The 25581-nt window shown below is 36.6% G+C and overlaps 1 protein-coding gene and 1 long non-coding RNA gene across 19 annotated transcripts in view; one reads left to right on the top strand and one right to left on the bottom strand.

Moving 5' to 3' along the window:
* The window catches only part of mtd (TLD domain-containing protein mustard), a 306573-nt gene that overhangs the window by 248287 nt on the left and 32705 nt on the right, over positions 1-25581 (top strand). For 11 of the 18 annotated variants that reach the window (XM_069125553.1, XM_069125551.1, XM_069125548.1 and 8 more), the window contains 12 exons: positions 6814-7039; positions 10148-10302; positions 10395-10787; positions 10881-11087; positions 11172-11531; positions 11612-11763; positions 12711-12881; positions 13801-13967; positions 15152-15187; positions 16015-16177; positions 22127-22352; positions 24468-24554. In XM_069125553.1, the coding sequence (XP_068981654.1) occupies positions 6814-7039; positions 10148-10302; positions 10395-10787; positions 10881-11087; positions 11172-11531; positions 11612-11763; positions 12711-12881; positions 13801-13967; positions 15152-15187; positions 16015-16177; positions 22127-22352; positions 24468-24554 (2343 nt within the window). Of the gene's footprint in view, positions 1-6813; positions 7040-10147; positions 10303-10394; positions 10788-10880; positions 11088-11171; positions 11532-11611; positions 11764-12710; positions 12882-13800; positions 13968-15151; positions 15188-16014; positions 16178-17726; positions 18015-20910; positions 21586-22126; positions 22353-24467; positions 24555-25581 lie in introns of those variants that run through there. The other 7 variants (XM_069125541.1, XM_069125537.1, XM_069125542.1 and 4 more) reach the window with 7 other exon arrangements.
* LOC138186074 (uncharacterized) lies at positions 8404-12120 on the bottom strand. Its single transcript, XR_011174794.1, has 4 exons — positions 11931-12120; positions 11597-11782; positions 8590-8723; positions 8404-8514 (listed from the first exon to the last, which is right to left on the bottom strand). It is a non-coding gene; the product is annotated as an uncharacterized LOC138186074 (long non-coding RNA).

Raw genomic sequence — 25581 nt, 5'->3', positions numbered from 1 at the left:
AGTGCCATATCAAAAGCAAGATTCGCAAATTCGGTCAGAATAATTTAATTTTTCAACTTGGAAAAATTTCATTGTCCGCGATAAACCGAAAGATATAACGAACATCTATCCGCGTTGGTAAATGGCAAATTTACTCGTCCTCCCTGTCCATCGAGGAACATCGACAAATTCTCTGCTCCTCCTCGCAGTTTCGTCGAGCGTGAACGACTCCTTCGAGACTTCTCTGCCACTTGACAGACTTTTTAAATGAAACCCGGTGCTTTTGCCCCTCGTCCAACCATATCGTTCTTCGTACTTTATTACGTGGCTCGATTTTTGCACGCTTGATGCTCGCCTCCCTATCCTGGACCGCTGAAAAGCAACGTTCCGCGAGTTCTCGCCGAGTCATCGTCTCTCTCCGCTTTTAGTCGGCCGCGAATCACTCGTTAGCTCGGTTGAGTTTTACTACCTAGAGGAAGGGAGTGAAAAAAAGTCCCGATGACATCGTTTGCGACGGAAGACGGATCGTCTTTTTGAGGCGAGCTACTTCAAAAGCTGCCTTTTCAGCCACGATTTCACAGTCCCAGTAGCTTCAAACGAGCAGCTCTCTTTAAATCGCGCTTAAAATGCTCCTTTGTGGATAACGAATCACTCGATCGTATTGCAGTTGCTGGCGGTCGTTGAAAGTATTACGAGAAAATTAGTGTACATTACTGTTCGTAAGTATCTAGGTACTTGGTGCGATTCGATCGAAGGACTCATATTTTTGCTATCTTCTTGACACTCGAAGGCTTCCGGAAGTTGCGAAGTCATCAGCAGCACTGTGCCCGGCAATTGCAGATTCTGAAAAATCCGAAAATGCCGTCAAAACCCTCGAAGCTTCCTTTGAACTTCGAAGGCTTCCGATTCTAAGGGCCTAAAAATGCTAAAGAAGATTCTAAAAATGTCTTTTAATTCGTGTCAGCCGTTTTTCACCTTTAAACGCTTCATCTCGGTACCCTCGAGTAATCAAAGCACACGCACATCTAAACCAATCCAAGGCAGCGACTTCTGTAAAACCAGCCTTCCTTAAACATCTGCACACGTTCCAGTAAGCAGTCTGAATGCCGGACATGTTCGCGTTAGACGTTCTCTAAACGTCTTTCCTTCTTCCCCACTTTTCCAATTAACGATCGTCCCTCGTCGCTTAGACACATCGTCCATAAATATCCGGACGCTTCTAAATTATTGCTAAAGATATTCGGTTGTTCGAAAACTTCGTAGTTCCGAAGAAAAATTGGATTTTCTTCTAAGAAAATTTCGAAGAAAATTTTACTTAATTCCGTCGTTCGCTGTCGCGTTTCTAACGCTCGTAACTCATACCGCGGTAAATGAATAATTCCAAGTTTCTGAAATAAATCGCTTGAAGAGATGTTGAATTCCTTACGTCACATGAATTATTCAGAGAACTTGCTCGGCTTTCTTTTTGCGAAACTCCGACACTCTATAAAGATGGAAAAAACACCATCTCGATACAATGGATCAAGAATTACGTGACCTGATGCAAGAACCTAATGAAACGGAACAAAAGCGGTCATCCAGTTCGTCCGATTAATTAATCAATCGATGGTGATGGAAGTTGCCGACAGGCAAAGCCCTGTCTTGTCGGCGAGGGATAATTGCATTCCACTCTCGCCTCGTTACCTGTAACGTCTTATCGTCGGATAATAGCCTCCAATGATACGGAAGCTGATACGAAAGATAAGGACGATAACTGTGGTAAGTGGAACGAACAGAGAGGATGCATCGGGATGCGGAGCTTCCAGGCCAGGCAAAGTTATTATCGGATACGTAAACCGCGAAAATGCGGTGCACGACCCTGAATAAGAAACTGATAGGAAGGTGGAAGGGCGCAAGATGAAGGTAACTCGGCTACAAAAGAAAAGAAAAGAGGGAAGAATCGGGACAACGGATGCTTTCTTAGCCGATCTTTTGTGAATGGGACAGTTCTCCCTCTTGACGCCAAGCATCTATCAGAGGTGCTCATTTCATCTTTCATTGAAGGCTACAATCTGTTAAATTTATGATCACCAGGCTATAAATAATTGTTTTACAACCGCAAATGATATTATTTATCGTTAGATTATAGATGACTACGATAGTTTTGCGTTGGCTCTGAATCTGCTTATTTAATTTTATGATTTCCCAGTTCAATTTGTGTTTTGTATAATACCTGTTGATATAATACCTGTAAAACTCCTGCAGATATAGTGGCAGATAACCCGCCGCTATTTAGTCTTAGCATAATTTCTAGCTCGTTCAGCGGTTCAAAAGACCTCGGCCGGGTGTTGGAGCGAATGTTTGGAAAGTCGACATTTGGACAGTCGCGTTGTCGATGATATGACTGTTTAGAGATGGTTATATTGTCAAAAAATAGAGACTTTGTCTAAAGGATCTGACCACGAAGTGTGGAAAGTGGCGATTTTGGTAAGCGAACTGTGAGAAACTGCGTGGTAGTGATAACGAAATATTTGAATTGTATCGATATTTTGTATCGATGTGTGTTGGTATTAATATCCAGAGCATCGTTACACGTAATATTAGAAGCAGAATATTGATATTATCGGTATTGTTACTTGCAATTAACCCTTGGACTGTAAACGGTTTTACAGTACTCTTAAACTGTAAACGTAGATCTTTTATTTGATACATTTTTAAATAGACAATACATGCTAAAGAGATCACAGAAAATTCATATAACATCCTCAAACATTCTAAATCAAGGTTATCGTAAAACTTTTTCCAGATAACCTTTTTCAGCCAGGGATTACTCCCTTGGGAGAAACTCAACCTGGTCGAAATAACCCGGACATGAAATAACCCACCTTTACGGTTTGAGGTTTAAATTAGAAGTATACCAACCGAAATAAAATCCAAAAATGAAAATAAATCACGTATATAAATTTAATGTTATAAGTATTATACAATAAACATAACATGGAATATTGAAATTTAATTAGTAAAGAAATAGAATATTATACTCAAAATACCAGTCTTCGATAGACAGTGAACCTGAAAATATTCTCTCCAAATGTTCTCCATTTAGGCGATTTCTTGCTTCATTTAGAACATTGTCCGTTTCGAAGAATAGCCGTTCAGACGAAACAGGTATTGCGCTTATTGCAAAATACTTTTTAGTTAGCTTTCTCAGAAGCGGATTGTTGGATTGAGTCGAAAATTTAATTGAGCAATTTCGGTAATATGCGTTAAATATCGATACTGGAATATATTGTCGCATTAAATATATAAATTGAATTGAAAAGTATCGATATTTCGAATATAGTTATAAAAATTTACTCGCAACATATACACGTCGGTGCAAATTGAATTAAAAATTAATATAGTCGACATACATGCCAATAATTGAAATGTAATCGATTGTTTTTCAATTTTTCGTGGCATTGTTGGCGCTCTTGTAGGAAAGCGCAATAATTTGGGTTAGATGCGAGCCTGACATGATACGAATCTTCCTGAATAAAAGAGCAAGTGAAACTCTAAACGAGGAAGTAGATTATGAATTTTCTTCTCCATAAATTTTTCTTTCCATTCTCTTAAAGTTTGCAGAAATTTTTTTGATGAGAACCACTGAACCTCAAGACGCAGAAACTGAAACAATGCCGAGTTGCCCTCTTACTCTGACGTTTTACGAAACATCATCCTTTTTCTTCTCCTGGCTCGCGTTCTTTCTTTTTCTTCGGCTTAAAAGCTTCACCACCCCACCCGTGTCTTTTTTGTCTTTTTCGGTCGATCTTTCAACTTGAAGCCGCACTAGCAACAACTCCTTCTCTTGGCTGATCTTTCTTGGAGGACTCATGACTTTATAACTACGAATTCTTCCCCCCCCCTCGATTAATCTTGTCGATTGAAATAATCCTAAAAATCGTGAAAACGTGGTGGACGTAGTTTCTGTAAATAAGAAATTCGTAATTGTAAGTTATGCAACCGTATCGATGACATAAAGCATCAAATATTTTGCTAGGATCCCCTAATCTGTCTATAAACCTCTATAATAGGATTATTCTCTATAAATCGATGAATAGCGTTTGTTTGGGAATTTCAAATGCGATTTTAAAGAGTTTCGCTGTTATAGAAAAAATACTTGTACGTACGAATTTACTGAAACCTACGAAGAAACTTCTAAAATTGAAAACTCTTTCGTAACAAATAAGCTGTAAATAGCATACACAATATTAACAGATACTCATGGCAAAGGCAATTTATATTCATCTCGATACAAAAACCATATTTCATGTCGGAATTCCATAAAAGGATTTAGACCCATCGAGAAACATCGTCAAACGCAGAAGTAGATCGAGTCACGTTATAGTCAGACGTTCCGTCTGTTCTTGAATGGAACGCGTGCTCGTCTAAATTCTACTGCACAGTAGATCGTGTCGCGTCATGATCAGACGTAGCATACTAAATTCAGTGAACCACCGTGGTAACACGACGATACATCACCGTAAACTTATAATTAAACCAGATACAATCTAAAGCGAGGTTTGTTGATTAAACATTCATTCAAGTAGGATATGCATTGTTACGAAATGTCGAACTATCGTTAGACAGGCTGCGTTTAAAGGTCATTGGACACAGATTTGCATAAAAGCCATAATGTGCTGGCGAATGGACCGTTCTCGAGCCCCTCTTTCAAGAAATTCAATTTTCTGTTACCCGATATCTCCTTGCACACCATTTCTGCAGGATTATGCAAATAGCATAATAGTTCTTACGGCCATCGCGTGAATATATTTACGACTGTCATGGAACGGGAAATATGATCGAGAAGCTTCAATGAGCTGGATGAAAAGAATTATTTTAACGAACACTGCAACGATATCATTATAAGATTTCTCTTCTTTTTTTTTTATATAGTTTCGATGGGCGTACCTTTTTTAAATACTTTTTAATCTTTAATCTTCTCTGAGGATTCTCGTAATTTTTCTTGTATAGGCAATATCGGTACTATAAATGGGACAAATAAACGGAATAAATTTTAATAAATCATTACCTAACCAGATAGGTAGATACGTTTAGTTATGCTAATATTATATGTACCCACTTTACAAGAATATAAGAAGGAATAACGTATTTCACCATTTTACGTTTTAAGAATTAAAATTACTTTTAGAAAAAAATAATTGTTTCACTTTAATAGACGCAGAAGGAATATCGTGTTTTTGCTGATCGTTTTATGGTCAACAAAGAGGCCGACGGAATTAAATTGAAATGAAAGCGTAAATTCAATTTTCCGCTCGTTCGTTTTGCTTTGCAACGGGCAGAGAGAACAACCGGATGAAAGGAAACGTTTAAACGACGTCGAAGCACCGAGGACAGGTAACGTTTCACAGAACGTTGCACCATAACGTCGCAGGGAACCTTGCAAGATGATACCGGTGCTACCGTACAGACGCTGCAGTGAACCGCTACGCGAACATTTTAGTATTATGTTTCAGGAACTGCCTCGCACATTACGTTATACGTTTCTGGCCGTGTTACGACATTAGACATTGCATAAACGTCGGCTCTGTAAAATTCCACGAGGCATTCTTCGGCACATCGCGAAATGACATTCTTATCTTCGTTGGTTTCCCTTAATTTCATTTTACAACCTTTACCAACAACGTCATCTGCATCGTCACGCGACATTATTGGCGAGAAAATCTTTTTACTATTTTCTTCTTTTCGTCTTTCGTGAGAAATGGCGCTCAACTTGTTTAGAAATTAATTTATTATACTTGCACACGATAATTTTCTTTCGTAGTAATGTACGTCTTAGTTGTTCAAATTACACTTAAATGAAAATAAAGTTATGTGTTAGCATCTTCCACGAGATTAATGATGGATAAGTAGAGCTATATGATATTTCTGTAGAAATGGAGCCGCTACCCGCGAACGATTCGATCGAGTATGATCATCAGACGTTTGCAAATTGAGGCGCTAGATACGGCTTATGACGTTGCATCGGCATCGGTCCGTGAAATTGCGTTTCACCGATATTCGCTCGGTTCTAAACCGGTCTACCACCAGCTGGCACGTCAACGACGCGTCCAGACATACGATCGTCATCGATGCATGCCCCTTTCTCACGATCGATGATCCCTGATTGGCTTCCCGGCCAACCCGCATCGATTCAGCGAACCACACTACCTATTATACGCACGCAACCGTGGCCAGTGATTTGCATTTAGGGTTGGTTACCCTGCCACTGAATAGAGGGTGTGAAAGTTGGCTTGAAATAAAAGAGAATGACACTTCGGAAACAGTTTGAATTTTCTACATGACTAACTTTTCTATCAATTGTTTTAATAAAGAAGAGAGAAATTTTATATCTTTCACGATGTTGTAAATACTTCGATTTCTTTAAATTTCACAAAATTACACAATCTAAGTGGAAGAGATAAAACCGAATTGAATATTTTTGAAATTCGTTTTTATAGCCAGCATGTTAAAAGATAGAATTCGCTACGCTTATTAAGCTAATCAATAAGTTACGACACAACTTATCAATGGTAATAAGTCCTGACGCGAGTGTAACCTTTTAGACGAAATATACCTTATGCTTGTAACAGTACAATGAACATTCTCTCTGTACATAAAAATAGATTATCTAAGATAAAAATAGATTATCTTTCATCAACGATGCAAGACGTCGAACAATGTAGTTTAAAAACCCCGCTCGAAATTAATCTCGTCGTGAACAATAAGGCACATTTGTTGTTCCCTTCTTATCGGACTGGTCTTTCTATTATGCCAGACTAATCGTGTAATTTGTGACTATTTTCTTTGCCGCAGGTGGGTGACAGGGACACGCTGACGTCCGTGGCCGCGAGATTCGATACAACGCCATCCGAGCTGAGCAAATTTAACAGGCTCGGAAGTACTTTCATTTATCCCGGCCAGCAACTGTGGATACCGGTGGAAGGAGAAGGTCAAACAAAAGGCGGAACTACCGACGCACCTAGTCCGGATCCTTGCCACGATCACGAGTCCCAGGATGACCTACCTCCAGAAGAAAAAGGCAATTTATTTATTTACCTATTTATCTTGTTCAGTATTTTTTGTTTTAATTTTTTACATATTCACAGTGGTTACAAAAAGCAAATATAGCTATTATATAAGAAATTTAGCATCGCATTTATTATAGCATTTACTAAAAGTGATTCATCAGGTCCAGGTACAGGATACCATGAAGACGAAACAGAACCTGATAAAAAAGCACTTCAGTTGAAAATAAATCAATGCTTCTTGTAGTTACTGCAAATATTTAAATACGAATGATAAAAATGATAGCGGTGTAAGTTAAGATTTCAGGAATTTAAATTTAGTCACGTATTTCAATTTCTGAAAGTATTATCCTTTCTTCTTGTTATATACAGCTATGATTCTCAATCCTGCATATTTTTTATTTACCTAATTTTAATTAGCTTTAGTAAAAGAATAGGTAATCGAGATGATTCTATATTTACTTCCTAATTAAATATTACAGCGCTGACGACAACTTGACCAATGTTGCGTGAGATTTGAAGGTTTAATGTTAATATATTTACTACGCAATCTCTTTTGCAATTGTGATTTCCACGTGCACGTTTGTCTTTGATTGCTCTTCTAATTGACACGATCTTTAAAATGTTAATAACAAATATGTTGTTAAGAATCATAAAGATATTAGCGATAGGGAGATACAATAAATGCATTACAGTATTCGAAATTGGAGTAGAACGATCGAGACCAGTAGACAATATAAGCTTTACTTAAACAAAACTGATCTCGAGATAAGAATTTCATTCCACTGAAAATTCGAGTGTCAGGCTATTCCCTATACTTCTATGTCAGGATATTATCTCAATTTCTATCTTATGACGCACTCGGATACTTGATGTTGTATTTTCTCCGAACTGTATCACATGTCGCTCGTATAATATGTAACTAGGTGAAGGTGATACGAAAAAGTACCATATGAATAGAAAAATTCACCACGTGACTTGTGGAATTCATTAACGTTCCATTACATGTGATCTAACACCAGCAAAATGTTTCAGTACGTCGCTTACATACGAAGCGCATATTTGAAGACGTTAATATGACGAGTCAGGCGTCAGGTCTTATCTATCCAGCGTGTGCAATAGATCCGTATTAATATTCTACGCGGCACTTTGTATGTACAATGTACAATCAGATATAGCAGAGACCCAATTCATTTTGATATTTGGCCAGGTGACTCAATTCGTCTTAGTCGAACGCCACAAGGTTCTGTATTCCATTATTCATAGAAACACGTTAACGCCAATTTTCCTTTCGATTTATCGAATTTTTCTTTCTCATTATTCGCTGCACGATTCAGCGTTTTGATACGATTACGTTTGTTGTGAGAATCATTGCACCTACCATATGCAATAGCTCGCAAAATTATGCGGACCAGGGATTAAAAATAGCACGATAATTTTGTAAATTTTCACGGAAAAGTTGCAGAAAAATTTGTTCAGCCAGTGGCCACTGAAAACCATACAAATAACGTACATCGCAATATAGGTATATATGTACTCGTATACTATTTATTTATCTACATACAGTACTGTATCTTCTTGCCAGCCTCCTGCTCTTTATTCTCTGACCGCCGCGTATTCTCGCCCATCATTTTTCACAATTTTCTGGCCATAGTGCCTGTTTTACTAACTGGTTACATGCTGAGGTCTTAACCTTTTCTGGAATTTACAAACTCATAGTGTTAGTATACATGTTAGATGTTATCTCCTTTACGATTTCACCATCTTTTGCCAAATAACGTGATTGAATCGTTTTAGTTTCTAGAATTTACCTCAAAATGTAAAATTTCATTGGCTTTATTATCAATACTAAACCACTATACTTCCATTGGCCATTAATCATAGGTGAAATTATAACCGTGTTTGATAGGTTGCCGGTTTCTATTGCAAAATACATACGTAATAATAGAAGACTAAAAATAGCATGCGTGACGAAATTATGCGAACAATAAAATACATCGGTTGTGTTTATCGAAATTAACTTCTAAGGAAAACTGACCATACAAAATATCGAATATGTTAAAGATGTTTTTAAGACGTCACAGTTCGCGGTGAGAAAAGAACATATGTTGACCATTCGATGGCGCCACTTTACACAGTCCTGTCAAGTATATGATCGTAAAATCGAATGAATCGACGATTGGATATGAAGTCAGAAAAACAAAGTATGTATACACTTAAAAGGAAAGAATCATAGATAGATTCATTGTGGTGTAGTTTTACGTAGTCGAATGTATATAAGAAGAAAATTTGTATGGTGAATCGGTATACAGAGAAAACTGTGTTTCTTGTTTTCTTAGTCTGTTTCCCGCGCATTCTATGTTTCTCTCTCTTGATAAACATTTTAGTCGATAGTCACGATTCAACCTAGTGAAATTTTTTATTGTATTTTTTGCGATTCAGTATTTTCTTTTTTGTTAGAATGTTTAAGGACGTATAGATAATTATACGTAACTCATTAACTAGCGCTAGTTTATTCATTTCCATATGCTTATTCACAAATAACTAATTTCAATATTTTGAATGATTTGATATAAAATAAAACAATTGTGGTATATTTATTGGTATGTTTACAAAGATTTTGCAAACTTTCACGATTTAATATCTTAATTTCTATGTTTTTTTCTTTTGTCATTCAACGTATGTATACATTTAGTACGACGTCAGCTGATCGGCGTCACGATGTAAATACGATGTCACGAAAGAATATGGCGCACGATCGTATACAACTTTCGTATCTCGTTATGGTAGATATCAAACATAACCTATCAGGTATTGAAAAAAAAACAATGAACGTTGATTTTACTGCAAACATAGAAAATATGTTGTTGTTATACTGTTATTTGTTCTTCGTAATAGGCCAAGTACTATTACCTAAAGGTTATATCACGTGAAACAAGATTAAAATTTCTCATAATTAAATATTATGAAATAACTGTTACATTCCTTTATAATATTGAAGTGGTACCAGACCACTTAATTTCTGTTTTTTTTTTTCTCAATATGGGTAAGCTTTATTTAGCTATAAGAAATGTATATTTAATAAAATAATTGAATGCTTAACATCATACTTTTCTTTCTAGAACTTTTAGACAACTTGAGGCCAGTGTCACCGAAACCAAGCCATGAAAGAGTGAAAACACCTCTTAGTGTTACCAATACAGTGATAGAAGAGGAGGAACAGCCATTTAAAGAAAGATTTCTGAAAATTAATGTTCGTCACATTACAGATGGTCAGGTAAGGTTTATGATTCAATTTACATTTAACGCAAAGCTTCTTACATTCTTTAATGACCATGTTGTTACTAAACTGTTGTTTTGTATTCATAGGGTGTTGTTGGTGGAGTGTTACTAGTTACGCCAAATGCAGTCATGTTTGATCCCAATGTTTCTGATCCCCTTGTAATTGAACATGGAGCTGAATCTTACGGTGTTATTGCACCAATGGAATTTGTAGTAAATGCTGCAATTTATTATGATATTGCACATATGCGAGTTGGACATACAGAATCTGGAAACTTAGATAAGAAGCCGGAAATTTATTATATGAAGAAACCTTCACCAATTGAAAATATTAAGTGTCAGTCACCAGAAAAGGAGGAAAATTTTCCGGAATTAACGGCGGATGATGCTGAGAATGTATGCAGCTGTGCTGAGAGAGATGGAGATGCTTTTCCAAAGGCCTTTGAGAGAGATCTCGTTACTCCTACTAATCTTCAAAATGTACATGGATTTAAATATTAAACACTAACTACATTTTTGTAATGTGATGATTGTCAGATAATAAACTGAATTTTTTTTTTGTTTGATTCATAGGAAGAAGATACAACGACAACCAAAGAAAAAGAGAAGGAGAAAGAGAAAGAGAAGGAGACTAAAGCTGTGAGCGGTGGTGGTCAAGCAAGTAGAACATTAGAGGAGCGTAGACGTTCTATGCTTGACCATCACTGGCCAGTTCCTAGCAAAGATCAATATCCATGGCCCATCGAGGATGAACAACAAGATTCTTTAAATTCTGACAAAGTAAACTAATTACTCGTTATCACTAAAACTCAGTATGCTATTCTTAATCGAAGTTCAAAATGTAATGAATGTTGATATTTGCAGGTGGACTCTGCGAAGTCGAAGGTGATTCCCGAAGGCGAAGAAGGATCTCTAGTCAAACTGTCATGCCACGACTCTGGTATTGACATACGTGACCCTAATCCCTCTTTCCCAGTAGTTCAACCAAATCCCACAAAGAAAGTTTATTCAGACGCAGATATTGTCTTATCTTCAGATTGGGTCCCTCCTATTACTATTGCTCCGACGAACGTTACAACTGATTCGGTAGATAGTGGTCCTGCCATTAACGGCAGGAAGAAGGCGAGTTCTGTATCTTTTAGCTTAGACAGTAATAATACGGAGGAACCTGAGAAAGATGAGGAACACAAAGATGATGATAAACAAGAGACTCGTAGGAATAAGGTAATATTATAATTTATATCTTTGTTATCTTTTTGATATAATCTGTATCTTATTTTAATACTTACCATAATTTGTTTCAGATGTTAAAACGATTATCATATCCTCTGTCATGGATGGAAGGGTTAACTGGTGAAAAGGAAGATGAAAGTAAATCTGGAACTGATAAAGTTTCGAGTCTTCCTAATAGCGCGGATTCTCATCATTCATCAGTTTTCAGCAAAGTTTTCTCAAGGTGATAATACTTAGCCCTGCTAAGTTTATAAAATTTTTATAAGAATTTTTTTGTAATTTACATGGTACAATAATTTTTATAAATTAATATAATACGCTTTTATATTTTACTTTACTATTCGTGTATGTTAGGAATGAGTAATTCAATGAAAAAAAAAATTTGCATACTTTCTATATACAGGAAAGGTTCTCAATGTTCCGGCCTCCTTATATGGTGTAACATTTATTTTTCATGTGGTTGCTTTCTGCTGAAATCTTTTAGAACTTAAAGTAACATTTATAGCATATCTGAGGCTATTCATAACGAAACAGAATTACATATATGATGACGCACAAGCTTGGTAAAACCTTTGTCTCGAAAAACAAGTTTTGCTATGAATACCCTCATTTATTATAATATAGAATATTAATTAGAAATTTGCGCGTAGATGCAAGCAGCTTATTGCATTTGCGAAACGCGCTTTGGGATAATCCTTTTTTCGAATTTCTGAACGGAGTAAACGAATCAAAGGAATGGGCACGTGTAACATTTCCAACTCACAATCAGTCCAGACGTTGTCTTCGATAACCTTATACCATCATAGTCCGTTTTTTCAATTTTGTTCTTCCTTTCTTTTAAATTTTATTTTTTACGAAATGCTATCAATAAATTTGTCGCTGAAGGCGTATACCTATCAATGGTAAAAAATACATTCACCCTAGAGATTTCACTCACGAAATAAGAATTTATCCTGGAATGACCTTTAGCGATTAATTCTATTTAGTAGTTACGTAAGTAAAGAAAAAAGTTGTGGCTCAAAAGGATTTTAAGGATATTGTCTATTTTTTCCGCTATTTTGAGACCAGTATGACCAATCAGACTGTGATGGTAAATCTGTGTTAAACATAAAGCTTAACTTTGGTTTCCAATGTGACTAACAAAGAATATGTAATGGTGGTGGATATAAGCTCGCCGATCAACCTGGTGAGTGACTTTAGCTCGGGCCTGTTTGCTAAAACTCCCAGCGAAGAGAGCGGTGGGGGCGGTAGAGCCGGAGGAACACCTCCGCTTACCGCCTCCTCTCTCTCCCAGGACACCAGCAACCCTCAGATTTCACCTGGTCCAGGAGGGCTTATGGGGTGAGTTTGGGCCCGGTCATGAACCAGCAACTTATAATGTATCCACGTTAAAATCCACTTTCTCCTTATAATTTTTCTTTCGTATCTGCCCACTGTTGTTCCGCTCTCTTTCGCTCTCTCTTTCTCTTTCTCTCTCTCTCTTCTCTCTTCCCTTTCTCTTGCTCTATCTTTTTCTTACTCTTTTTATCTCTGATTGGGCTGTTGAATTTTATATTAATTTCATTGAACGTTTATCTTCTTAGATGTCTAGTTTGTTGTTCCTTGTTGTTTTCCTATAATTAAGTACGTGAGATTCACGTGTAAGATCATTTCTTACCAGTTTTTTGAGCGACGAACGATTATTGTTTCGTAGGACGTGAAATTAATTCAAGTTTCTCGTAAGTTCCACTTATTCGAGCTTCACACGTATGACACTTTATACTTTGTTGTCTTTCATCTATCCTGTTTCTCAGTTGAGTTTTTAATTTTCTGTTAAGCCTTTCTCGAGATTGAGAAAGATCAGCATCTTTTATTCTCTTGCTTTCAGGTAGACGTGCCCCACCATCTTTTCAGAAACTACACCAAATAAAAAAAAAAAAAAAATATATATATATATATATACCGCTTTACAAGTACCGCTTACAGACAACACACGGTTCACCGATCAGTCGAACACAGCGTTTTTAGTATCCCCGAGCAGCCATTCGACTTTATTTCGCCGTACATACATGCTGGATACAATTTTAACATTTATCTTGAATGTCATCGTCTCCCCATGATTTAATCGCTATTTATCATGTTGCAATATATATATTACTCAGTGTACATTGCTTCGAAATTGCAGGGAACACGAAACAGAGAATCTCGTGTGCTCGTGATTTTGAAACGCAATCTCTCAGATATTTAATGAATCGTTAGTAATCTTATGGTTTCCTTTCAGACGGTCTTCCGTGGGCACATTCATCAGACAGCAACCGTTGACATCGTCAGGTAGCAGCAGCGTGGACAGTAACCGAAGTAACAAAACCTTGGCCACGGCACCTCGATTGGACTATCGTAGCATGGTCTCTGTTGAAGATATGCCCGAACTGTTCGTCAGTTTCGACAGTAAGTGTCCTGGAACTCTCGATCAGTTTCTTCATGGAACACGATATATTTCAATCTATACATATATATATATATATCTTTTCGGAATGATTAACTCGATGATTGTAAGATATACTGTGGCAGACTCCGCTCACGCAAAGTATCTTTTTCAGTCCTTTACTGGGTGTTTCGTTTTGTTGGTCGACCGTTTTAAAGAAATGATTATTTCTGTTATGGAATAGCTATTTTTTGATCGTGTTATTATTGTTAGGTAGTTTGCGCGCAAGAGACTACGTCAACAAAGAAACACCCTTTCAAGGGATCGATAACTCTATAATTAACTACACATAGCCGCGAATACATGAAAAAACAAAAACGGCGAATAAATGATGGCAAACGGGATTACATTCCACGCACTGCACTCGCTCGTATGTATAGACGGCTTCTTAAACGATGTTATTTTGCTAGTGCATTTATTATCCTTTTCTTCGAATTTTTGAGCGCCTTTGGATTCGATTTCGACTACATGTATATCTCTCTCTTCACACCTAACTCTTATCGCCAATACAGACTAAAGGAAAGGACAATGATTATATCTAACCAAATGCGCTTACGTTACATTATTACAAGTTTAACGTAGTTTCAATATTATTCTGTATGGTTTTCAAATTTTACTCGTTTGTCATTACTAGTTTTTACATCTTGTATTCGGTGTGTCATTACCCGTGAAAGTTGTTCCACGAATCTGTGCCACCGTTTCGAAGAAACAATATCGAATTGATATTGTTCCAAGTATTTTAAATACCTGACACAGATTCGAGGAACACCGATTCTACCATGATCGTACGGGTTTGGACTCTGTCACTGTCTTTTTTACTTTTTAGTCACAGAGTTTAGACTTGAGTCCCTTCATTCTTAACCTCGTTATCGTTAATTTTAAACGAGGAACATTATTATGTCTTCAGGATTTTGAAACCCTTTCTGCTGCATCTATTTAAAGAATATAATGTTTACAAAGTAAAGATCTTCTATACTGTTAAAAATAAAATATGATATAATAGTAGCTTAAACTTCTATGAATAAGTTGCTAATTTAATATAATTAAACTTAAAGTTATCATGAAGCAGCAGAATAGGTTTCACGATCGTCTGCCAATGAATTCATACTAATGCAGTAATGTCATATGTTTTGTTGTCCCTCTCTAGTCCAAGCACCTAATTTTCCCGAACTCGAAGGCCTCGGTAGGTTCATACTGTATTAGCTTGCTTTTATATCCCTTTTCGTATAAATCACCATATCTCCACAGAACGTTATATTAATTTACATTATTTATTTCGTTGTCACCTGTTCGACACGTTCTTTTTCTTTGTGCAACATTTTTTTTCCACCTCCAATTATATCAAGCAATTTGAATTTCGCACCATTGACGATTACCTGTCTTGTCCCTTGAGAATTAAAACATTTTTGAACTTTTCACTCACACGTTCCGTTTCATTTCTGCCACTGCACCTGCACACGAATGCACCTATTTCTCTAAATATGTAATCTGTGTAATTTTCACGTCGCCAGTATACTCGAAATTTGTCCATCATCGTTTAGATGTGGTTCCGGTTTTTTCACGCTGTTTATCACGTAATTTTGCTCTCCTGCGATGTTGTGCCCGTGTTTTCTTCGTGTTTGTAACTGTACCGTGTTCTGATTTGTACGTTTGTCTTACGATCCCATTTTTATAATATACAAATAACAATCTTTATACAAAAAAGAAATTTTTCCGATAATATTGTCTGCGATATTTAATGCGATGCTTTTTAAAATATTCTTCAAAGACGAGCTTTTGTATGACCCTTATTTTTTTCTACTTCTCTCTTTTTTTTTATTTGAAGGGAATGTATTTAATGGTATCTAAATATTGTGTGTCTTATCGGAAAATTCATTAGAAAAGTCGGAAACGCGTGTATCTATTATCGTATAATTAAACGAATATCAAAGGAATCAGTAAAATAATTAATTCCGGAGATAGGAGAATTATAATGTGTTTTATAATGAATTGTTCTGTCGCGTTATGTAGAGCTTATACCACGACCAGCCCATTCTTGCGAGGATCCTCCACTGTACCTGAGACTGCGAACAGGAAGGCCCAAAGATAAGAAGATTCCCCGCTCGACGCCTATTATGAGCTATGGCAAGAAGAAGCTGCGGCCAGAATACTGGTTCAGCATACCGCGTAACAGGTAAATAAAACAGAAGTTTCTTCCACGTTGTATTTCACGAGCCTACAAACATCATAACACCTGTATTTTTCCTAATTTTTTTTACAAAAGTTAACTTTATTCCAAAAATTATATCTTTAGTCATTTTTAAATGTTCAAACAATTAATACAAATATTTCATCAATTATAAGTTCTGAATTTCATTATAAGATTTCTATCTTTAATCGCTTGATTAATATTTATCGTACATAGATGATTTAATTAAGGTAGTATGATGAAAAATACGTATAACAAAATGCATTAATCGTGCCAAGAACATCTGTTCTGAGTAATCGCAGGAAAATCCTACAACGCATTATTTAGCGTTAGAGCCATAGTTCTAAAGTTAAAACAAGATTCTCTGAGAAATATTCAGTTTCATTCATTATACAAGCGCGAGACACGAAAAATCTCAGTATACGTTGTCAATAACGAAAATCGTAGGACCTTGGATTTTCAAGAGAAATTCGGTTCCTCGTAAATCATCTCACGAATCGTTTCTTAAAGGTCTGTTTCCCATCCTTCTTTATTCTTGCCATTTCCCTGTATCATCGTCGATTTCACGGAAGGAGCCTTGGGCAACGGAAGTGACGATAAATTAATCGCCACGCCGCTATGAAATATTCTCGAACAACATTGCCGAACGAGCGGTACGAAGATAATTGCGAAATCGGGCAACGCGTTATTTTTGAAAATTTAAACGTATCGCGAGATAGAACGGCCAAAAATTACGAGCGGGGCGCGTGGTCAGCTGCAAGAGATCGCAAAATAGATCTCGAGACAGCCATCGCGTTCGCTATTTATACGATCGCTTTTACGTTTGTCAACATCGTGAAACGTTCAATGTTCTCCCACGTTCGCCGCGTTTCGTTTTATTGATCCGAGCTGTTTGGACTAGCGGATGCTTTCGCGCTAATAAAATTCTTAAAAAAAGAAGCGTTAACGCGATCTTTTCTCGAGAATTGCCAATATTCCGAATTTAGTAACGGTGATTTTTAAACCGGAATTTGTATATTTTAATTTTGCTCTGATTTTAGTAAACGAAAAAGAACGTGAAGTTTAATTGAAACCTTAATCTGATTTAGCGATATGTAATCTGTGGTCATTGCGTTAAATCTATTTATATTGTTATCTGATTAGGTAAAGCGTATAAATATATACAGCTTCTTTGCAGATTACTATGGTTAGCAAATTTTTATTCGAACGCACGAATACTTTATTTCTACTCTGATAACTTGATGATTGAATTCAGCAAACTTTTTCACATCGCGTATTATCAATCGCATATTAGATATACCGTTTTTATACGACGAAATATCAAATACTCTTAAATTTTCATTCGCTATAATCAAATGCAGTTGACACACTGTTTTTCTGTAACATTATAGATAAAACATCGAGTTATTAAATTAGTAGTAATTAGTAAATCCATAAATTGTTCATTTTATGTTTAGCAAGTACATTGAATAAAATAGATAAATGTGTGGAAGCGTGTGAGATTAAATACCGCGTTGATTACTTTTAGATAATAAAAAAAGCGTGCACTGTGCACGCGAATAGAGTGCGAGTTATCACGTGACGTGTTCAGCGTATCATCGAATGCTTCTAACGCTCGTAACTTTTCCTCTGCGTGCTTGCGTTCGCGATATTAGTCTAGCGAAGAAAACGCGACGGAATCACGCCGTGTGCTCGAATCGTTCGAAAAATCGTTTCTATTCCGTGCGAAAATCACGTTTCCCTTCTTATAGTTACAGCAGCGAGCGAAAGGAATTTTAAAATTGGAATTTACGCACTTGAGTATTTGTAACTTTTGTACCAAGTATTTATCACCGTATCGATAAAAATCATTTACATGTTAGATACATGTACGACATCCTCATTTCTCATTTTTCTTTTTCTTTTTCTTCTCGTTTTGTAAAATTATGTCCTCTAAACTTTATTTTATTCGCCACTGTATATACGATTTAAGTACTCTACTTATCTGCACTCCATTCATAGAATCAAAATGTTGATAGTTCTGGAATTGAATTCACTTAACTTGACGTGAACGACTATTGTTTAAGCGAAAAATGAGACTTAGTAAAGAAAATCAGTGAACTGCTGTTATATGTATAAGCAAGTTATCCTTGGACGTTATGTAATTAATTTCCTCTAACGTTCTTGAAAATTATGTTTTCAACTTTTAATTTTATTCGCTCTTTCTATAGTTAGCGTTGTTCATGTTTAACAATAACAAAGACTAAACATTTAATAATACGTGGGTTGAAATCAAATCTTCCAGCGAACAGGAACGCGTGGATTACAATCGAATAATGTTATTTTAAATAAACTGCGGATATTTATGCCAATCACGAGAATTTTTTCTTTTTTTTTTTTGCGTGTAAAAATTCGCGTGAAAGCACGTAATGTATGAAAATATATAAAATCTCGAAAGTAAAGTACACGTTATGATACTTAATCAATGAAACAAATCTCTTAAACTTAAGCTTGTGGCTTTCCCTTCTTGCACTGTATCAACAGTTATATAAATTTACATAAAAATACGGGAGATCAGGACGATAAATATTAAGATAAATGGCGTTCTAGCATACAACTATTTCGCATCGCGTTACACGTATGTTTCTGACCTGGCGAACGTTTTGTGTACTATAATAGCATTACTACGTGTTGCACGGTAGGGATAAATCGAAAGAACAGTGTCTGGTAGCCGTCACGTGATTAGGAAATTAGGTAACACGACGCAGAAGCGTATTTTCATTCCGCGCAACTGGCAGTTTTACTTTTGACCTGAAACGTCGTCTAGAGCAGAGCTTCCTGAACTATGGATCGTGAAAATATTTACAATTGTCGCATAGCAGTGAAATAAAAAATATCGATCACCTGTCATCAAAAGATCCCGAAGAATTCACTGAGTTACTAATCGACATGATTATAAAACACCAGCTCTTTAAAAAATCGTTTAAACTGGTTTTTGCTTGGAATCAGTACAGAATTTCCAGCTGTTTCTAAAATTGTTTTAAACGCGCTTATACCATTCTCCACTACGTGTCTATGACTAAACAACGTCTTCGTCGTCGTCTATCGTGAAATCAAAATATTAATTTTAAAAAACGTTTAAAAAGATTGCTCTGTTGTATCAGATATACAGCCAAGATTTAATTCTTTATGCAAATAAGAAAACAAGCAAATTTATCTCACCAATATTTGTTCTAAAATATAATAATGAATAATCGAATTATAAATGTAACAAAGAATCGTTTAAAATCAAACAGGTTTGATTAAAGTTTCGTATATTTATTTCATGTGCCATTTTATGTAATTTTATATAACTAGCTTCCTGTACAATTGTCTCAGGCGAAATGGAATCGCGAATGGAAAAGATGTAAAAAACCCAACGATATTTTACGCTAATCTCTCGCTTCATCGTCTTAGATAGACAGATAGATATTCAAATTGTTTCCTGTTACCTGATTGTGTATAAAGCGGTCTTCCGATGGACGAACTTGCGTGATAAGACGAGTATAATAAATACAAGATGATGGGCGGTTCTCTCATCTTCTGATTGCGGTAGGCTTATTTAAAAAAGAACACTTCTCTCGAGACTAGAAATGCACAGCAGTTTGTGGAATTTTTTACACGTATAATTGTCGTTTCTGAATTTAGGAATTCTTCTTGTATTTTTACAGGTTTAGAGAGAGAGACAGACAGACAGACAGACAGACAGACAGAGAGACAGACAGACAGACAGACAGACATACAGACAGAGAGAAATTAAGGATTTAAGAGTTTCTTGTAGATTAGGAAAGGTCAAGGATTTAAGCTTTTCTTGTAAATTGCGAGGTTTGGGATTTAGAAATTGCGTAGATCGGATTTCTAAGATTTAGAGGCGAATATTGTAAATTAGAAACGAATAAAGTAGGCCCAATCGTGTACAGAAAGTAATTAATAAGAGGTAATCTTTCCTCACCGACTAAAAAGAATTCAGTTTTGAGAATGTTAATATAATTTTGTAAGCGTAGCACGTAATAGAGTGGCGATAGATAAAAGTAGTGACACTTTATTGGATAATAATACTTTTTACGTGCAATATAAATTGAAATATAAATTGAGAAACTTGTAGCGCCAATTTTTCGATAATAATCACTGTCCTTGAAATCTAATAATACTTTGTGTTTTTGATAATAAGAGCAGTAAGATAAGAGGCTATTTGTTTTTCAATTCTGCACGATTAAACTTCAAGTAAAATTTTGTTTGTTTGTTTGTAATGACAGTAATTATTAACTCATGCTAATTTCTAATGATCGAAATGATCTTATTTAACGTAAGACGCCTTTGAAACATTAGACAATAGTTATTGTAGCAACAGTTGAATGCCGCGATAACTGACAGGTGATAATGATATACCTAATCGACATGCTTCGAACAATGACGGACAATGTCAAACAGATAAAACGCTTTTGTACGCAGTACAAAATTTCACTTGAAACCAACTGTGTGTCCCGCACTCGTTTGACTCCTCTCTTTTAATTCGTACGCCTCGTAGAAATAACATCTGGACTACGTGTAACTCGCGATATCGCGACTCCGTGACGGCTACGCCTTTAAAAAATCAGTTAAATTTTGCACCAGCTGCAACAAGTTTACGTCATCGTGCTGGCTAATCGTAATAAATATACATAATTCCTGCATGATTCACTCGTCTAATTCTTGTTCAGTCGAGCGACGTGATTCTAACAAGTGTCTCTGTGGTATCCTCGTTGGTTGCATCACAATCGCTTTGTTCTTCACCGGTGCAACCTGTTGTGATTCTGCAAGCAAGTTTCAAGGAATAACCGAGTTGCTGCAAGCTAAACGTACAAAATTTATCGAAGTAGTTCGGTGTTGGTTTCAAAGAATGATCGAGTCGTTTGACGCAAAGTTAATCAAATTTGTGAAGCTGGTCCAGTGTTCAAAAGCGTATCGGTCTAACAGTGTTTCCGAGTGTTACAACTTACGATATTTTTTGAAATAAGTTTTAAAGTTTTAAAGGGCAGTCGAGTGGTTTAAAGTGAAAACCTCGAAATTCACGAAACTATTTCGGTGTCCATAAATGTGTTTTAAAGAGAATTGTATAACGCGAAACTTTGGAACTTCGTTGGAACTGAAATCGCGCTGTGCGAAAGAAGAACCGCGTAATCATTGAAGGAAATAAGAAATGTCCTCGTACAGTCTTGATATCTGTTAAAGAAAGTCAAATTTGAGAGACGACTGGATTGAGCGAACGAGTACCGTACTTAACAAGACAGCAAAATGAATTGGGGATTGAGCAGTGTCAGCAACGTGGTGAATTTCATTTACAACCAGAATCTCTCGAATACCGTGCAGAACATTATACCGTTCGTTAATCGAAGGTAGTAAACTGGAGAAATCGATTTCTCTTTTACTTTCAATGTTTGAGTGACTGGGTAACTCAATGTATTTCTTATGGTTAGATATAGATAGTTAAGAACATCGTGTTAATTGTAATGTTCATTTATTTACTGTGTTGGTCAAAGCTATGAAGTCATTCACGTATTTCGTAGAATCAAAAAAATTGAACGAAAAAGTTACCTTGGGTTACCTTAAACTATCCGGTAAACAATTTATTCGGATAAAGAAAATTGAAATTTAATTTGAGAAATCAATGAACAAATATCCATTTGTGTAATCTCGCTTCACAATAGGCTTTAAAACACGACATAATGTTTATTGGAAGTTACAACCGATATTACGTTACCGATTATTGTTATCAAATCAGTGCGATAAGAGCATTCGTAATCCTCGTCGATTCTCTCGTGTACGTATGCCTGATAAATACACGCAAGGGAACGAGGTGAACTCTCGTAGAATAGAAAAGAAACTAGCTGAATGAGCGTCGCTGATTAATACTAAGCGTGTTCTTGGTGTTTGCAGGGTGGACGACCTCTACAGGTTTATCCATGCGTGGGTGCCGTCGCTTTATGGAGAACTCGACGAGAATTATTGGCGGGAACGGGGATATGTCTTGCTGGACACTGACACGGATCTATCACCTGAATTGTCGCCGCACGAGGCTGGGAAAGCCGGGGAAGCCACCGAGGAGGAAAAATGTCGTCAAGACAGCGATGAGATCTCCGAGCTGACGAGGGAATCATGGGAGGTAAGTGGCTCGATTTTAAAACTCTTCTCGCCTAATTGGTCATCGACGGCGACGATTTTATTTTCTCGTTATACGTTGACACGCTGAACGTTTGTGAAGTTAATTTTGCACTTTTACGAAGTTTATTCAGGGAAACGTTTTTGTAGTCAGGATGAAAGATTAATTAATTAACTCGGTTCTTTGAAAATATCATGGTTTGAATCTGATCACCTAACTTGGTTGTACAGTTTTATTATTATTTCTTTCTTTTTTATAGCTTATGGGATATTTCTGTAGATTGTTGACATATGTCAATCTTTGATGAAATCTTGTATTAGTCATATGCAGAAAACACTCAAGTCGAGTCAAAGAACATTCAACTTTTACCTGCTATTTCTTTTTCAAATATTTAATTTGTTATATACATTAATAGTTTGACAATTTTCTTCACAAATTGTCCTATCTTCTTTAAAGTGGAACATACAACATAATTGAAAAGTCCTTGTAGAAGATACCGTAAGTGCGAAAATTGAAAAACTTGGATGTTTCATTGGGAAATGTCTTACATACCGATAAGAATACTGTACTATAGAATTTATGTGTTATTTTAATCTTCCTAAATGGCTATTAACCTAAGTGCTAGAAGATGGTGTCACAACGTCACCTCTACAGAGAAAAATATAAGTACCAATGAACTTTAGTTAATTGTTGCTTGGCTTTTGTCTGTGCCACCTATATGAATGAATCGAACACCAAGTTTTCTTTACAAATAAAAGATGGCACGTACAGACTTTTCTACAGATACGCTTCTCTTTTTCCTGAATTTGAGCTACATCAATGCATCGGTTTCCTTTTTCTCCTGAGAAACTTGTTTCTTGGCACTTGTCAAGTGATTTCTACAAGCACTCTTCAAATTTTCGAGCACGTTTTCCCTTTTAAATATAATACAATCTTATTCAGTCTTTAAAACCTTATCTCGTAGAACACATTATAAGATATAAAAATCGTTCAGCGTGATTACGTGTAATCAACCATCGAATCAACTCATACAGACACATACGTACTTGATTTTATCCTCGTTTATCACGATATCAGCATCTTCGCAATAATTTCGTATTTTCTTTGACTCATCTCGCGAGCTACGAGTCCTCTGCACCCAGGTTCGATGCACTCGTTCGTCGCTGTCAAACATAGCCATAGTTTGATTTGTCGAACGGTCGTGTTAACTGCGTTAACACACTGGAACATTCTCTTCTAGAATTTTGTTCCTCACGTTCGCACTTGTGTTTCTTTCGTTTCCTTTTTTCGTTGTCATCGTCATCTTAAATATTTATCGATTGGTTGCTCGTAACGCTGTGCACAGCTTCGTCTTCTCATTTCCACTTCACGTTTCTTCATGTTTTCTCGCGTCACGTTCACGCACGAAGTTATCATCGTCGTCATCATTGGATTCCATCCATCGGATCCGAGCACCGTATCAATTGTTTTTTCGCATATCTCCTTCGAGCTTTTCTTTTTTTCTGGCCGATCGGTTCTTTTTTTCTTTTAGTTTTCATTTTATCTAAACCAAGAAAAAGTTAGCGTTAGTGATTCCAGTGCACCCTCGATCCTTGCATCGATGTTGGGAACAGTGGGAAAACTCTTGAAACTTTTTCAGAACTGTGTAGTACATTTTTATTCGCGTGGAGTAATTGAGAAGTAGCTTGCAAACTGTCGAGAGATTTTCATAACTATCTACGCTTTTATCAGGAAGAATTTCTTTTTCATTTAAAAATCTGTACATTTCTGAAGAAGGGATCTATATACGTTCGACGTGAATTATCTAAAAATGACTCGAGAACTCCTTAGAAATGTTCAGAACTGTTTCTATATTATTAAGAGTATGTTTAAGAGTAAGAAAGATGTTTTCCTATTTTCGAAACTCGTGAGAGCAAGCTTTTGAAAGAAACTTCGACAACAATTTTAACACATTCAAGGGAATTCCTGGACTTAACTCCAACTTGCAAAATGAAAGCTTAAAGAGTCGAGAAAATTGTACAAGGAATGTGAAATAGTTTTCGATGCGAGTATCGAGGGAACCAGGTGGAAATCCAGTTAATGAAACCGCTAAAAACGGCCGATTACATTGGCTAACAGCTGATCAAGGCCCCCTACGTAAAGCTGTACAGCATCCTGAAGACGTCGAGCACATCGGCGGATTCCGAGCAGATCCAGGACCCGGAGGTACCGATTCCCCACTCCTCCGTTGTCGATCATTTTTTATTACAGAATAGGCACAAACTCAAATTGCTCGATATTGACTATAAAAGATACGCACCTCATAGATTGTACACAGTCTGCCACACCTTCTTCTACTTGTTCTACTTGTTTCCGGATCTACCGTTGCACCGTTGTCACGCGATGTTGCGGCCTAACCCACGTTGATCGTTTCCTTTGCGTCATTGTTGTACCAAAACGCTTCTTGCCGCTTCATTGATTGGCCGATAGTTAGGTTTATTACGGTGTACGCGGTTATTGTTGCGACGTGCATGGAGGAAAATGCTAATTAACGAGATGGATGTCAGAGGTGAAAGGAAATGTTGAGCTGAAACGATTTGAATAAAAGCCATCTTGAAATTCGAATATATCATTTGGTAAGATTTGAAGCTGCTGATGAAACAAGAATGTGGAATGTTATTAATTGTAACATAGTAGAACTTTATGTATGGGAATAAGAAAAAATTCAAATGGGTCGATTAGCCCGTTGCAGGGTTCCAAGTTGCCTTGTGTCGTTTGAATTTTTGTCTTTTTAATGTCGTACATATTTCCATTTCTTTAAATTTCATAAAATTATAGAATCTAGATGAAAGAAATAGTGTGGAGAAGATATTGGACGAGGCTGTGGAAGACAGAACTGGAGAATGTAAATTGATGGGAAAAATTTGCAAATGTAACGCGTTAACAGAAAGTTGGTTAACGTTATCGTTAGCTAGCTTGATTAATTCGAACGAGACTTAAGATCAGGTTGATCGACATCGATCAACCACGTAACCCTCGAGTTTCTCGTCAGACTATATCGTACCGATGATACTTCGAGACAGAAATAGTCGTGTGTCTTCGTCGTTCTTGAACCCCTTCGTTCGGTCGAACACCTCACTGAGCGGTTTTAATCGTCGCCCAAATCGCGTTGAACATTCTCTTCTGTATTTAGAGCCAGACCAACGGCCTCTTCGGCTAAAATATACCCCGACGTGTGTCGCGTGTGGATATT

This window comes from Bombus flavifrons, chromosome 13 (assembly GCF_040668555.2).
Source record: "Bombus flavifrons isolate JBK064 chromosome 13, iyBomFlav1_principal, whole genome shotgun sequence".
Taxonomy (NCBI): Eukaryota; Metazoa; Arthropoda; class Insecta; order Hymenoptera; family Apidae; genus Bombus; species Bombus flavifrons.
This window is presented reverse-complemented; position numbering and strand designations above follow the sequence as displayed.